The 16,252-nt window shown below is 45.8% G+C and overlaps 3 protein-coding genes across 3 annotated transcripts; 1 reads left to right on the top strand and 2 right to left on the bottom strand.

Moving 5' to 3' along the window:
* The first annotated feature begins 532 nt into the window (after positions 1 to 532).
* On the top strand, positions 533 to 2,533 carry GGS22DRAFT_152210 (glycosyl transferase family 4-domain-containing protein). The gene is made up of 2 exons (XM_047959639.1): positions 533 to 1,314; positions 1,374 to 2,533. The coding sequence occupies exons 1-2, from the start codon at positions 883 to 885 to the stop codon at positions 2,355 to 2,357; spliced, it is 1,416 nt and encodes a 471-aa protein (XP_047822546.1). The 5' UTR covers positions 533 to 882; the 3' UTR covers positions 2,358 to 2,533.
* Positions 2,534 to 3,929: 1,396 nt separating this feature from the next.
* GGS22DRAFT_62455 (uncharacterized protein) lies at positions 3,930 to 7,309 on the bottom strand. Its single transcript, XM_047967584.1, has one exon. The coding sequence runs from the start codon at positions 6,859 to 6,861 to the stop codon at positions 4,066 to 4,068; it is 2,796 nt and encodes a 931-aa protein (XP_047822545.1). The 5' UTR covers positions 6,862 to 7,309; the 3' UTR covers positions 3,930 to 4,065.
* A 4,940-nt stretch (positions 7,310 to 12,249) lies between these two features.
* On the bottom strand, positions 12,250 to 14,682 carry GGS22DRAFT_196584 (GMC oxidoreductase; the record flags this gene model as incomplete). The annotated part of the gene is made up of 9 exons (XM_047965852.1): positions 12,250 to 12,279; positions 12,362 to 13,032; positions 13,085 to 13,171; positions 13,218 to 13,431; positions 13,501 to 13,784; positions 13,835 to 13,970; positions 14,045 to 14,306; positions 14,405 to 14,435; positions 14,496 to 14,682. The coding sequence occupies 9 exons, from the start codon at positions 14,680 to 14,682 to the stop codon at positions 12,250 to 12,252; spliced, it is 1,902 nt and encodes a 633-aa protein (XP_047822544.1).
* Positions 14,683 to 16,252: the final 1,570 nt, after the last annotated feature.

Below are 16,252 nucleotides of genomic sequence, written 5' to 3'. Positions count from 1 at the left end.
ATGCTGAGCCACAGACCTCCAGTGCTACAAGAAAAGCGAATGAGCAAACACCAAATATAGCTTTAAGAACCATCTTTATATCATGATGTAAGAAGTCCATCAAGATGCAGTGTGATATATGTATAAGTCCAGATTAGGTTGCCTGGATACTATTTCGACAAGAAGATTGGAAGTTGAGAGATTGCCGAACCGATTACCAAGGCAAAAGAGATTTAGAGCACCATAGCTCTCGTACGTAAACAAAAGGGGGAAACATCGACGCGGTTTCACTAACTCAACTCTCCCAAATAGTCGAGTAAAGGTACAGGTACTTCCTGTTTGAGATCAGCTGGTCGAATTTTGAGATCAATTCTTAAATTAGTAGCAAACTATAATATCTCGTTATTGCCCCAGATGTTCCATGTGCGGGTGCATAAACTGGTGGCGACCACTGTACGTAATCCGTTAGGGGGCCAGGGGACCTGCCAGCACTGACGCCAAGACCCATAATTGAAGCTTTCTTAGGCTGTCTTGCAAGCATGTGATCGGATGTGATTGGTTATGGGTAGTCGCGATGACCCCTACCCGATTTCGTAGATTTTTTTTATTACGAAGCTGCGAAGTACCTAGCAGTACTTAGGTACTTCTGTATTCATACGCCAATGTGGCTTCAATTCCTTCTATCCACCGAAATTAATATCGTGTTATCTTATCGTTCAGCCTTATTCGTCAACATCCACGACACCCACCACTAAAGGCCACGACGCACATTTCATCACTACCATCCTAAGTACCCTTTCCAATGTGATGAAATATCGGCGGACAACGGGCTTTTCTGCCGATTCCCTTCACTTAACAAAAAGAGGGATGCCTTGAGGCATTGAACGCCGCAAAGACGCAAAGATGCCGATCACCGTTCAATCTGCCCAGCTCTCGAACACCGAGACCTTATACCTTACTGGCCTTACCTTAGCCTGCGTAGCCGTCCTCGTACGAACCTTCGATGGTGAGGGTGAACCACTCATCGCATCTCTAGCTCTTAGTAGCTTGGCTTTTGCCGCTACTTATGCTATGATACGATGGCTTGGCCGTACCTTCATGAAGGCCGGATTAAAGGGTCGCGACATGTCCAAGGTGAACAACAACCACTACATTCCGGAATGTATGGGAGGTATTTGCGCCGTCGTGTATCTTCTAACTATCATCATCTTCATCCCGTTCCCGTTCTATAAGGACATAGTGGTCGCTACTAGTGGTGGTGGAAACCGTGATGTCGTTATGAACGTCGAGTTTGTGCAGCAGGGGCGACTGCTTCACAAGTTTCCCCATAGCAAAGTAGGATACCCTTCACTGTCCTAGGACTGCTCCTCGGGTGTTAGGCTAATCGTTCGCAGCTCGCTTCTTACCTATCCGCGATTATATCCCTTCAATCGATTACCCTCCTCGGCATTGGCGATGACCTCTTCGATATTCGCTGGCGACACAAGTTCTTCATCCCAGCCTTTGCCTCCATTCCCCTCCTCGTTATATACTTCATCGACTTTGGAGTCACCTCGATTGTACTCCCAACCTTCCTCCAGCCCTACGTCGGCCGCGAATTGTTCGACCTGGGCATTCTTTACTATGGATATATGTCGGCCTTTTCCATATTTAGTCCCAACAGTATAAATATTCTGGCAGGAATCAATGGGATTGAAGTTAGTCAGAGCATCGTCATCGCGTTACTTCTCGCATTCAACGATGCCCTTTACCTCCTGACGCCGTATCCCCACCCCGCCACCGATTCGCATCTGTTCTCACTCTACTTCCTCCTCCCCTTTCTAGGTGTCAGCTTCGCACTGCTCATCCACAATTGGTATCCCGCCCGTGCCTTTTGCGGAGATACATACTGTTACTTCGCCGGAATGGTGTTCGTGGTGGTTAGTATCCTAGGCCATTTTTCGAAGACCCTGATACTACTCCTGGTACCTCAGATCTTCAATTTCGTCTACAGCACACCTCAACTATTCGGACTGATCCCGTGCCCACGCCACCGACTGCCGCATTTTAACGCGCGAACCGGATTGCTCGAGCCCAGCGTGACGAAGTGGGAGACAGACAAGCAGCCCCGCCCCATCATCGGCCAGGCCTTGCGATTGTTGGCGCAGTTCAAGCTACTACGCCTTAAGGAGGATGAAGAAGGCCGAATCGCAGAGACGAGCAATTTCACGATTCTCAATCTCTGGTTAGTCTGGCGAGGACCGATGCGCGAGGACCGATTAGCCGTGGAAATCACAGCCATGCAAGCACTCCTTGGCCTCTTTGGCCTCTTCGTCCGACACCGACTAGCACTCCTCATCTTTAGAGAGGATAACTTAAATATTACGAGCGCGGTCTAGCATCGAGAGCTAGACCGGAATGGAATTTCGGAGATACCCAATGTTGCTGTATAAAAGAAAGATATGCAATCATAGCTGGCATGGGATGCTTTAGCTACTTCATGTACATAAGTGAAATACTTCACAATAAAACGCGAGGCCTGATCTGTATCAGGCCGCTGATTTACAAACCAAAACCATCGATTTCCCGATTAGCGAAGTCTGCGCTATTGCGCCCCAGAAGTAGAAACATGTGGCGGGAGGCTCGACTCTTTTTGCTAAGTACGGTATAGTTCAAGCCTCGGAGTTCGGGCACGCTTGCGTATGGGAATATACGTGGGTAGATTGCGCGTAGTCCGGTTTAATTGGACGGAACATGATAAGTCAAGACTTGGTTCTCTAAACCTGATACATACCGACCTAGTCAGTGCTCAATATCCGTTAAAACAAACCATCAGACGACGGTGGTGAGATTAAGTTGTTTCGGATTACGATATATCTTCGCAAATTCTAGAAATTAGGTAAGTTCGTACGTACTGTATGTACATGGAAGAATCCACATATGTACAGGAAAACTACAGTAATAGCCGTCGGCCGAGATACCACGGATAATACGGCCGGTCCTCGGCACCTACCGACATCTACAATGTATGCAGACGCCATATTATTACCACACATAAATCCAACATTTAGGGTCTAGCCACAGGCTCACGTTTGGGACGCCATTCTATCCAATGTATCCCTGAAGGGTATCGACACCGCCATACCGAAACCACTGATCCGGATGTCCCTATGCATGTATAATGGACTAGCAGGCTATCGCATAAAAATGCCTTCTCTCATTGCCTGATGAGGGTCATCCAGATCACAGCAAATCATACTAGTACTTACACATATCTGACTCAGACATACATACTGATAGATATGCACATCAATCTCAAACCCAAGTCCAGCCCAAATGCAAAGAGGTTCATCATCACCGTATAGTGGAGGCACGGAAGTGCAGCGTGGTTCTTTAACAAATATTGCTCGGTTGGTATTGATCGTCCCGTAATAAACAGGATCCCCGCAGATTCCGGGCTGCGGCCCTCATCTAGTCATGCAGCTGTAGGCATCGTCACCTCCTTTCCCCGGTCCCTACACCCCGCGACCATAGTATAGGTATCGACTTCTAGTAGTAGTACACATACGATATACGAATCTCTACAACCTTTTGGACTCCGTTTTCCCCTTCGGCCATTACGAACTGTGTGGTCCCTCGAGAGCCGCGGTATCCGTCAAACAGTAGATATTTGGGTAGCCGTAATGATGGCACGGTCGTCAACATCCAATCCAGCCCGAATCAAATCAAAGCCAAACCACATAAGAACCCTCACATCCGACCACGTGAAAATGTTCGATTCGATATGAAGCTTTCGATTGCGAAATAAACCGATATCTTTTGCGAAAACCCTCATGACAATTCCCCGTCACGAACCACCCGGTAACCCCATTTGATAATACCCTCCCCAACGCCTAATGCAGAAAATGATGCTGCCCATCCATGCCCATTCATGCCCATCCACCTCCAGATCACAATAACACATACGGCGGTTTCTAAGCAGGACGTGGTTGAGAGATATACCCGACTGCGGAATAGGAAGGTTATGGAGCGACCGTGATAGCAGAACCATACACTAGATGTTCCGCCTATATATCACAACATTGACACTCCACTCATATTTGCGATCTAGTCGATGCTTTTCTCGGCGGTCGAAGAATCCAGCATCACTGTATCCGTTGACGTAGGTGACTTTGCCTCCTCCATAACTGTAGCTGGCGGCTTCAGCGAGGGTCCCACCGGCTTCGCCGCAGCTGCCTTGTTCATCCGACTTTTCGTATAATCACTCAAGCTGAGCTTCTTCTTGACCGGACTAGGTTGAACTGCGACACCGTTCACCGACGTTTGAGTAAAGGGGCTAGGCATATTAGTAGTAGAGAAGGGCGATTGAGTTAGAGTTCCGCTTGCGGACATCGGAGTTGTCACGCTCGGCGAAACAGAGTTATTGAAAGCGGGAACAGGTGGCATTTGAACGCGTAATTCAGGTGACTTATTCTTGATCGGAACAGTTGTCGTCGGAACCACGACTAACGGGGGGTTGGTATCTATAGGTGATGTAGAAGGGGCGTCGATCATGGGCGTATCGGTCGTCGGCTCTGCTGGTATCGGTGATGGCTTATCTTGTTTTGTAACTTCTGGGACAGCTGGCCCTGGACTATGCTCTGTGGTGGGAGATTCTAGATCCATTTTCACCAAAGCGGACACAACCGATGTAGGTGAGGCAGCATGAACCACTTTCCTACGGTCTTCATCTGTTCGCAAACGATGGCGCGATTCTAATAATCGCTTCGAGAGGGACACAACTCGTCGTTTTGGTTTCGGAGCCTGCCTAAGACTGCTAAACCACTGCCCGTCAACTGGATCAGTCTGAACGGACATGTCACGATATTCCGGACGTGGCCCTTGTGAAGAAGGCCGTGATGGATCCTGCATAGGGCCATTCCGGGGCTCATGTTTGAAATGGCTGACCGTGTTCGGCGATATTGCGCTGGATGGGGAGCCTGACATACTTCGTGAGGTACCAGCATCGACGTAGCGACGCTCAGGTACGCCATTGGGAACTCCGGTGGAATGAATAGACGAACCTCTCGGCTTGGGCTTCGCGGCTGTAGTGGGATTGTTAGAGCCATCTGAAATTCGTTTCTTCTTCCGTGGAGGCTGTTGTTGCTCCATTCGACGGAATGTGTCTTCAACCATTTGAACCTTTCGCTTGTCTCTGTCGGTAAGTTCTGTCAATACACCTAATTGATCAAAAGAACCTTGCCGTGGCGCAGGAGTCATATCCCGACTCCCAGGTTTACTACGTGACGAACCGGAATCGTTATCCACCCCATCATCGCCGTGACCTTCACTAGGGGCGCGGCTATTCGTAGCGTGGCCGGTGCTTGTCGGTGAGATAGCAGTCGTCTTAGTCTTTCGGGGTTTCTTCTTGGTGCCCTTGGTCCCTTTCGATTGCTGTTGAGGTTTTAATATGTAATTTCGATGAAATCGAGTGAATGCACAGCCTTCTGCCAAATCGCATGCACACCCACCATATTCGGTAAGTATGGCATGAACCCACGAGGCGATATTCTGATAGGTATCCATTTCTTCCTCGTTGTAAGGTGGTTGTGTGCCAGCTTCGTCGTCACCAAGGCCCAGCAGCTGTGCCCATCTTTGTGCCACATCCTTCTGAAGGTTAAACTCCCACGGAATGGTGATCTGTTCCGTAGGTACTATACGTCGATCGCTCACAAGCCAAAAATGGTACTCGGAGCTATCGGATAAATAAGTATCTAACACTGCATTTGGTTTGCAACTTCGTCGTACATAACGAGCGAGAGAGCCTTCCTTCCGAGTATCGATATAAATAGGGAGCATCGGATGGAAGAATACAAATGGGAGCGGAGAGCTCAACTCCTGCCAGCGATTCTCTGGGTCTTCGCAGTAGTCTTTTTGTATCCCAATCTGACCGTTTAGTTCTATTAATGGCACGTCCTTGGCAATTATTTCGGAAGTTGTCAGATGTTGTGAGTGTACGAAAGCGTCCGATCCAACGGCAACCTTCTTAGATTCTACTCGGGTGGAGGCCTTAATTGAATCGATGTCGGATGGTAAAGGTCGAAAGACATCCTTTAAAGAACATCCTGTTTCTGCTCTTAATCTGTCGCCATCTCGTAGCCATAATGATAAAACATTTGAAATAGAAAGACTAGCGAAGGAATTTGTTTGGACAATGGATACATCACGATCATCCTTGTATAGATTTAAAAAAGCGTTCGAGTATTGCATCTCGAACTCGTGTGGGACATCTGGGGGTGTTGTAGCAGGGCTGGGTGGATGACCATGGGGATTCCCAGCTTTTTGGCCATAGGAAGGACTGCGTTTCGGGTTCTGCGAGGAGATGGATTGGTTCGGACGGTGGGTGCTTTTGGACTTTTTGTGTTGGTGAGTGGAGGTGTGGTCGTGGGTGTGTTTAGGGTTCGAATCAGAAGTGGTGTGGCCATTCGGTATTAGGTCTGTTGGTTTGGTCTTCTTTTTATTATTCTTTGTCGGAGGTCGTTTGACTTTCCTCTCGGACGTTTCCGACGTATTGGGTTTACTCCTTCGTAGTCGCTGTCGCTCAAGAGCGCCTTGGCGATCGACTGGTCGAGGTTGGCATTCAGTACAGGAGTGAGCGAAATCTTCTCGTAAGGCTTCGTCGATTGTGTTGGGGTAGTAACATTCGATATGCTGCCATGTATCGCACGTTTCGCAATATATAGTGTTCCCGTCATCGTCAGTGAAGTCACAAATACACTTGATCGTATAGGGTTCTTCCTCGATCGGCGCCTGCGTCTTGTGAGAGACATGGTGAGGCCAAGCAGGTGTGGATTTGGGACTGAGGACGGCCGTCTGACTCGGAGTCACTGATTGCGTCGGCACGGATGGGGGCCTGTCAGTCATAATCTAACATGCACCCCACGAGGTGATTGTCGGTGAGGTATATGAAAGGAGATGGCGGTTTATCGTAGAAGCCCGGATGGCATGACGACGAATCCGGGTTCGACGTGACTGTAACCGGTCCTAAAAAGTTTGAACGTGAAGAGGTCGTCTCGTAGAAAGATCATTCGTGGTTGTCGAGGAGATAGCAAATCAAGAGCGCGGCGCGTCGAGTCGAGAAATAATTGTTGTTGTTCAGCACGTTTGACACGTCCGGACTCGAGATACGGGCATAGATGCACACAAAGGACAGCACGGCAGACAAAAGGAAATTCGGTGTTTTTTGTAGAACAGACGAAAGTGTATGATCGTCTGATCGCGAATACTAAGAAAATACCATGTCACGATAAGGTGTGTTGGATAGAATGGCGGAATGAAGATTTAAGGCGTGTTCGCGAAATAGGCGTGGCGACAGGAAATGATAATTTCGAGCTTTTTCGTATTTTTCTTCTTCCTTGTTTAGGAAAGAATGCGCCTCGTAGAAAAATGGGAGTAGAGCGGATCGGGCGTGAATGACGAGTTCGGAATTAAGTTAAGTTTAAGAGTATCTCGAGAGATTCGACGCTTGGTACTCAAGGAAAATGTAATTCGTGTTTGACTTGTCGCGGGAAAATGAGGGTGAGGATGGGGGATGAGAGAGAATTGAGGAGTATGGAGTAATGGAGTATGAGAAGGGAGAGTTAGAAGGCCCGGGTAGACCAAAGCCAAAAGAGTTGGCGGGTGGGAAAGAGAGAATGCGCGCCAAAGAGATTACCTACCCTAGGTACCTGCTACCTTCCACCTAGGCAATCCAGTCCCAGTCACAGTCCCAGTCCCTCACTCTTTCCTTACCTGCTAGGTGCTGGGAGCTGGGTGCTGGTACTAGGTGCGGGTTGCTGGGCTGGCCCTGCAAGAGCGGAGTGGGAGCGCGAGCGTTGCAGGGCTCTTGCAGCTCCCACTGACAATTTTGAGTAGTGGTGCGTGCATCAGCACCAATTGGCGTGGTTCTTGGGGTGGTGCGTAGTGGGAAGTAGGAGGAGCGATGGGAGCAAAAGCGGGAAAATAATGCCTATGAAGACTAGCACGTATTTGATGTATAGGATGTGCAGATGTACATATTAGAAATGTGTATTGTACATACTGATGTACTTGTACCGGTACAAAGAGAAGGGAATAAGAAAAAAAGATTGCTGTGGTGCAGCAGCAATGCCCCATTACTTCCAATGTGTGGCTGCTGCTGCTGTAGCTGGCTGGTGCGTTCTGATCCGGGTATGCGGGGCCACATGGAAGATTTTGGTTCTGGGAACCACCAAAAAAGGACCCGTCTTAAAAAAACTCACCTAGGCTTTCCATGACGCTGGTAAAAGGTGCAGCACTTGCAACCAATAAAAAGTGGATAAAACTCGAAAGAGGAAAAGGAGAGAGAGCGGAAGCGGAAAGGAAATGAAAGAGAGTCGAGACACAACCAACATGTTCTGCCTGTTGTACATTTCATTTGTAGCCATACCAAGGCCAAAAAATAATAATAATAAAAGATAACGATAAGAGCAAGGGGAGTTTGGGATGACTAGAAGACCTTGCACTAGGCTATTAAAAAAGCATGAAGAGTTGAAAGGTCGAGGGGAAAATGGGAAAGTACGAGCGAGGGGAACAGAGGAGCAAGTGTCACTGAGGAGAAGGAAGGAAGCCACTCACATAGGATGCATTGCAGCCTTCTTGCGCATTGGGCAATGCTCGGATAGAAGCTAGGCCAAAAGAGGGATAGACTGCCGCGCATAAATTCAACCAATAAAATTGGTCACTTATGCTTTTGTACCTCCTGCAACCATTTTTTGTGTCAAGCACTCAGAATTCGATTCCGGTTTCGATCACCACGGCTGAAAAATATTAGCGTGATAGAAAGGGCCGTCACTTTTCGTAGCGAGGTGACCAAGTCGGAATGTGAGGTTGAGGAGTAATTTCTAAGGGTCATATTAAAAAAGGGTGATCTCCCGGATCTGGTCCCTTTTAGACCATTCTCGAAGTGATATATTCCAAATGAAGGAAGCCATATTTATTAGGATTTAGAAATAAATCAATGCGGTGACAAGAAAATCTAGAGAGGAAAAACCAATCTACTAGGCAGCTTAGTGGGTGATAGGTAGAAAAGGCATAGAGACTGTGGATGATAATATTCTTTGCAGGTAGGTATTCCGTATAAGTTTGTAATATGAGGGGAAAGAATTTATGTTATGACGGAAGAGTCAGCGGAGGTAGCTTTGTCTCTAGGCAAGCTGGATCTAAGTCATCCTTGACACAGTGCGTAGCAGGGTGCATGTTAACACAACCTTATTGGTCAACTTAAGGATTCGAAAACCTGAATATGTCTAAAGAGCGGGGGACAGTCACCAGGACTTTCCCTGTGACGGTAAAACCACTAAGTGGCCAAGTAAAAAACGGACGTTGTGTATGTATAATACGGTAAATAGGTAAATAAAATCCCATTGATTTCTATCTTTATACATATAAGGTAGGTAGGTACTTCATATATATCTAGTGTATATATTATATTATCACCGCGGGGTTTTAACCTCTAGTGACTCGGAAGAGGTTTCAAGTTAGAAAATATTCTCTCCCTTTCCGTCTTAATAATGATATGCTATGGAGATGTTGTTACGAAGTAAAAAATGACAAAAAATGATATATGAGCTCGAGAATCTAGGCTTCTAATATGAAACTCTTCGAACTAAAGCTTCAGGTCTTGTTGTGAAAGTGGGGGATAGATTCCGGGTTATCATCCCACGTCCGTATAATTGGGTAGTTTGCTGGAGTGACCCTGACATACAAACTTAAAAGAATTAGATGCTCCGTTTGGCTGTATTGTCCCGGACTTGCGGCAGTCTTCCTGCAAGACGATCGTGTGATTGATATTGAAAAGTTTATGATTCGCGGGTAGGTTGACGGAGCCTCGCATCGTCGCAGAAAGCACATGAGCTGCTTTGGATTTGCTTTTTTGACCGCCTCTCTATCTGCCATTCACCCGTCTGCATACGGCAGAGTGCTTCAACGTTTTGACCAAGATCCGATGCTTGGATGACAAGGTCTTAATGGTCTTCGTTGGTTGCATCCCGATCCAAAACTGCATGCCATCGTGGCTATGCTTGCAGTCTGATCTCACGCACCCAATCATGAGCCCTTACAAAAGTAAAAAAGGACCTTAGAGTCGCGCCAATGGACTTCAGCCCGTTAGGTCACGGTAGCTTCGCGAGTCGCCATTATTCCTCGGCTATGAACTAGGCAAAACTCAAAGTTGTGACAAGAACACTTCCGCGACTGAACGTGTCAAATCAAGATTGAGATCAGAGTCAGCGTTACTTTTGTCGTTCTCAGGCTTTTAACGCGCCGAGGTCTAGCCTCATATAGATTCTATCTATCTATATATTTGATTCATGGCATAGCAGCATAAGAACGAGACGAAAATCGATATCTATTGCGCGTTAGCTAGCCGTGCCGTATCACAACTGAATGCGACCTAGACGCCAGGTGCCGTTGAATCATATTGCTAACTGTTAGTGCGACTTCGCGATTCCGAACGCAAGGAAAGACTAGGATAATAGAACCCTGATGCTTGTGCGTATGTAGGTATGCACATTACAGTAGCGAGGAGGAGACCTAGCAGGCTAGGCAGAGTGATGTAACTTCTAAGTACGTATATTCACAATGGTCGATCCGACACATTTGCTTACGCACGTCCGGATGGTTGCAGAAACATGCAAAGCAAACTGACTTGAAAGTGTTTGAAAACTGGTCTCCAGCTATAAATACCAGACAACCTGGGAATAATCCGTAATAGAACGGCAATGATATAGTCAGACAGAATGTTATACGAATGAATCATCACCCTCATAGCATATGTAAGTCTTCTTCATGGCACCGCAAAACTCGATGCTCATGATGAAAACACGACCGTATGTGTAACTATATGAGATACGATTTCGAGGAATAATAAAGAGTGTTTCGTACTTTGTAAATGAAGGTCATCTCCACGATGTACGATGCACCTCGCTCATATGCTAGAACAAGATTGATTGAGACGAAGGCGGGAAGAGCGTCCTTTTATGAGACTCATTAATGAAGATAGTGAGGGTTAGCGTCTTGCGATTTCGGATACTGTGGAGCCGATGCATTCGTATTTTCCCGTCCTCCATTCTCTTTATGGTAAGGTGTAGCTGAAACTTGGCTTGAACAATTGAAACTATCGAATCAAGCGATTGTCAGCAAATATAAAGGAGGTTTTAAATTTTAAGCGTATTTTACGAATACGGTTTAGAGTTTATGAATCATTTAAGCACGGTGCATTATTTTTATGCATGCTCAGCCAACCGAATATGGTAATCCGAGCCCCACTTCTCAGCCACTTTTGCTGATTAAGCTTACTTGGCTGTTTGGCTACCTAGTAAGTACCTTGAATATTTAAATTTATGAATCCATATGTACCTACCGTAGCGGCAAAGGGTGTTTCCTCAAAATGGTTGTTTTACTATACGATAATTATACTCAGGGAAATGGTTTCTTATCTTAGAATAATTTCCTATTTTAAGCGCTAAGGCCACTTTTTAATTTGCTAAGGTAAATAAACCTTATATAAAGTTTTAAACTTTACTTTTTTAATTATTAATAAAATTAGTTACTTTATTAAAATTATTTAACTTAATTATAATGCGCGTTTATTATACGTATTATAAAAAAACTTAAGTTCGAGCTTTATCTTTTTTAAAATTTTAAATTTTTCGAAAATACCTTTATATCTTTTACCCATTTTTCAATTATTTTAACTAATTAAAATCCAATATTTTAAAGCTATTACATAGCAGGAAATCGTTATAACCCAGGAAACTATTCTCTAAAAAGAAACGTTACCCTCCAACCGTATCGTTATTATAATTTAAAACCATTTCATCTACTTACCCACTGCCGCTATGATACTTTCAAAGTTTATTATGCAATCAAGCATTTTATGGCAAGCCTCAAGATATCAGGAATCAACGCAAGTTTCCTACTTATTCCATGAACCCATGCATTTATAAATTCGAATTCGATTCTCGTTACCATCGACGTTCATAGGATCACAACTACTTACACAGACAGTCTGATTTTTATCGATTTATTATACATTATTCATCGGAGCCTTGGTGTTCATCATCCTGACTTTTTTTCAGGAATTCTAACTCAAGCATAGGGGGCCACTTATACCAGTGAATCAAGCAGGCTGTTGCAAGTCGGACGATTTAGCACGAAGATGGAGGAATGTTTTGATCCTTGATGAGGCCTTGAGAGATCTTGGTCATGAATCATCGAACCCCCAGATCACGGTCTTGCGGCATGAAGCACCTCTCAGTTTCCAGCCTTGATAATATCCGCGGCCTATTCTCATATCATCATTAGTACTCTAGTCTCCTTAGCGGATATTTACGAATTCATTCCAAGCAGGTGTAGAACGACATACCTTTTCAGCAATGGCGTATAACGCAGCTTGTATATGTGCGGCAGGAAGCAATGGGATAATCCCCGCATCTACGACTCTCAGGTTCCTCGTACCGTACACTGTCAGGGACGAATCTACCACCCCACCCAAATCGATTGGTAACATAGATGTAGTTCCACTTAGGTGGAATCCGGACGTGATTATCGACCGCATCGCCTCATCTACCATCGTCTGGTTTCTAGCATCGGCGATACCAAAGCCAGGTGGCGCCACTGGTATCAACGCTGCCATTGGCGACGTCTGGATAAGTTGGTCATTAAATCCGAGCGCGAGAAGTAGCAGTTTACAGTCAATAGAATGCGAGCAAAATCGTGGGTCGATGATAGGCTGGTTCTCAAACATCGACGAGGATTTTGCCAGGACCGTCCCTCGAGAGAGCGGCTGCATGGCACTCACTCCAAGTTGACCCCATGAGGTCGACATAACTTCATATGCTGGTGTGTCGGTTCGCGCAAGCATAGATATCACCTCATCCCGCTGTGCGAGATATCCTGCGTGAAGAGTCTCGTCGTAAAAAAGTGGCAAGTTGTTTGTGGTGTTCATAGCCTCATCCAACCACTCTTGAAGGTCGTCGGTCACCCAGCTTAAAGCAGGCAGCGCAATGATATCCACCATCGGTGCTGTCCAGGGCCCTGTTGCATGTAAGTTTCTACTGGTCGAATATTATAGAACGTTACGACGAACCTGTACGATTAGTGAAATACTCCTCTCGAACGGCATCCCGAGTGCTCCCTACAATATCCCACGCAGAGAACACATCCGGCGAAGTATCTGGGCAATTAGCAAATGTCTAAAAAGTCAGGCAGTTGGTACTCACATTTATAGACAGGCTGTAGAGTAGGGTGATCCTGAAGATTGCTACCTACCCCTGGAAGATCAATGGCGATGTCTACCCCTAAATTCCCTAGAAGTTTAGCTGGCCCAATGCCAGAGATCTGCAACAAGACAGGGGAAAAGATTGCGCCAGCTGCAAGAATTACTTCCACTTCACAATTGATACGGATCTTGTTCGCAGTTGAGTTGGCGGCAAACTACAGTACCACGCACTGTTAGTGGTAACATACATTACCAGAAGTTTTAGTAGTGATGTTATTACTCACCTCAACACCAATCATATTTAGCCCGGAAGCTCCAGGGATATAAGTCGAATTCAGGAAAGTAGCCCCATCGTTATCATAGAGGATACAAGTAACGGTATGGCCGGTAACGAGATGCAAATTTGGGCGGTTCAACACTGGGTCGAGGTACGCGATGCGCGCGTCGGAACGTGACTGGTTTTTCGCGACCATACTGCTGGGAATGAGACTGGCCCCCGTGGCATTGCCGCTATTGGGATCTTCGTTGACGGGTATCCCGAGTTCTTGGATACCGTCGAGGAAGTTGCCTTCACTTTGGTTAGTGTTCATTGGACTACTCTGGATGGAGATGGCATACAGGACTGGTTGTAGTAGTAGTTTGGATAACCAACCTCGACCGGCCCTTTGTTACCATGCGCTTCGATGACTGGGTAAACATCCATAGGGAAGTTATGCGCCGGCCTATTACTAGGTTGCACAGTGTACTTCTCACACTATACGTTTTATTCATTAGTCTGCTTATCTCGGAATAGGGGTTTTCATGACGGGTATTTAGTACAGGACTCACCTTTTTGAAGTAGGGTAGAAGACCTGCCCATCCCCAGCCTGGATTTCCTAGACGCTCCCAGGCATCGAAGTTGGCCATCGAGCCTCTTGTCCAGACAAGGCCATTGACGATAGTACTTCCCCCAACTACTTTTCCCTGGCTTATGACCCGTTCTTTGCCGTCAAGAAATTCTTGAACTGCCAAATCCAGCTTTACCTTATATCGGCGTGGATCTTCAAGTCCGATATTTCCCGGAATCGAGACATCCTCGGCGCGGTCATCCCTGAGTGCGACGTGTGGTTAGCCACAAAGACAGTATGGACTTGGGAAGGTGCCTCAACGCGCCCTTCCCCACGGATAATTCTGCGACGCGATACTTACAGGTCTCTAGCCTCGATCACTAGCACCGATACTGTTGATACATGTAAGCATGGGGGACCTCATAGTCTAGTGGATGACTGAGTGAACCTACTTGTCGGATCCTCCGATAGACGATTGGCAACAACAAGACCGCCTATCCCAGCACCCACAACAATATAGTCATAGCTGTCTTGAAGGGACAAGGCACCATTGGAATCTGGTAAGATATGTATACTGGAGGCAAGCGGAAGCAGAAGGCTGGCAACAAGCGCCGCGATAGGAGTTGCTCCAAACTTCATCGCGGCTGAGCTTAAAGCGAATAGATGTATTCCAAGCAAGAAGGAAAGCAAAAAGGTAGCTAAAGTTGAAGCATCATAGTCATTGTTGTGGTAACAAGTGAAATAGGTGTGAAGTATGTAGGAGATTCATAAACGTTGTTGGTCGTTACCTAGTATGTAAACAAACAGACCAAGTCGCGAAAAGACATGATGTGTTTACCTAGTAATGGACTCGAGCCGTCAATTTTTAGGTAGGTATGCTTTGAGATTGTAAATTAAATCATTGAACACCTCAGTTATAAACAGGTACGATATCATTGCTTCATATGGGCACTGTTCACACTACAAATGTCTCCCTTCAAAATGGGTGTTATTTATTCAGGGACTCCGCCACTCAGTATGTCATGGCTATCAATCTTGGAAACACGTTTTTCATACAGTGGCCATACGCTTCTGGTTATCTTCAATAAGAATTAATTTGCTTGATGCTAGGAAATAGGTAGGTAGGTATATACTATATTTATCTACCCCTTTGATGTTTCCCTACCTAGCAGTTGGACTTTAGGTAATCAGAAGTTTTGATTATTTATCTTTTGTACTCCTATTTTTACGGACGAATTTCACTAGTGGCTCAGGTCAGAATATTCGTTCTTTCGTTATCGTGGTATTGTTAGTAGATGCACTCTGACTATGGGTAGTGGATGATGCTGGTGTTGGTAGGTTTGGTGCCTCGTACGGGTCTTATATTGGTTGTCATGACTGCTAGGATGGACGACTAACTTTAAAATTGGTGTCATATTCAATCTAGCTTCACGATAGACTGAACGTAAGCTGACTATCTAGTACGCATAGATAGCACAGACGCATACGGGTGTCATCTTTTAATGCTTATAGGCATTGGAATTATCTGAATCTTCTGTATTGGGAGGAATTGCCTCAACATTTACATATATATGTGGTACCTAGTATGTAGTTAGTAATCCCACATAATTGGATTGGAATCACGGCAATAATCCATATTTGCTTCGGAGAGGTTACTGTTCTTAGGAAAGTTGGATTTCGTTAAGATCCGATTAATGTCGTTTCCATCTGTCATTCAAACCTCGTAGGCTACCGGAAGTAATTACGCACACGTGAAAATAGGTATCGTAATTAGATGTTAAAGAAGCTAAACACATTTAACTTGGCTTGTATGCATTAATCGCCCCATAGAGACGCGTTGGCGTTCGTCCGAAAGCTGCGATCATATAATGGGCTTCCAGATCTAGAAGGCGGTGGACCTCTTCCTCGGTCAAATGAGTAAAAGATCTGGAAGAATTCGTATGTGCTAACATTTTTTGACATGCGAATCTTCACTTTGCGGCAATTCAGGACAGGGGAAATGGCTGAGTCGGATGTAAACCCCACCAACAATCGGCGGCTCGTAGGTACCTAGGTATGGATGTTTAATTGAAAAGTGTAACAAGAACTAGATAATCTCTGTCTTCTGGTTGGATGCGTAAATATGATATTATTTGAATTGCCGATTGACGCCTTTCGTTCGACGAGAGAAATCCGATGCGACAAGAATAAGACGAGAAAGGAAATCCGG

This window comes from Annulohypoxylon maeteangense (assembly GCF_022496945.1).
Source record: "Annulohypoxylon maeteangense strain CBS 123835 unplaced genomic scaffold GGS22scaffold_2, whole genome shotgun sequence".
Taxonomy (NCBI): domain Eukaryota; kingdom Fungi; phylum Ascomycota; class Sordariomycetes; order Xylariales; family Hypoxylaceae; genus Annulohypoxylon; species Annulohypoxylon maeteangense.
Note: the sequence above shows the minus strand (reverse complement) of the source record. Positions and strands in the feature narration are given on the sequence as shown.

Excerpts from the sequence above, each read along its gene's own strand:
- GGS22DRAFT_62455 (XM_047967584.1), bottom strand. The coding sequence starts at position 6,861 with ATGACTGACAGGCCCCCATCCGTGCCGACGCAATCAGTGACTCCGAGT.
- GGS22DRAFT_152210 (XM_047959639.1), top strand. The coding sequence starts at position 883 with ATGCCGATCACCGTTCAATCTGCCCAGCTCTCGAACACCGAGACCTTA. Across the intron at positions 1,315-1,373 it reads ACAAGTTTCCCCATAGCAAA|CTCGCTTCTTACCTATCCGC; the intron begins GTAGGATACCCT and ends AATCGTTCGCAG.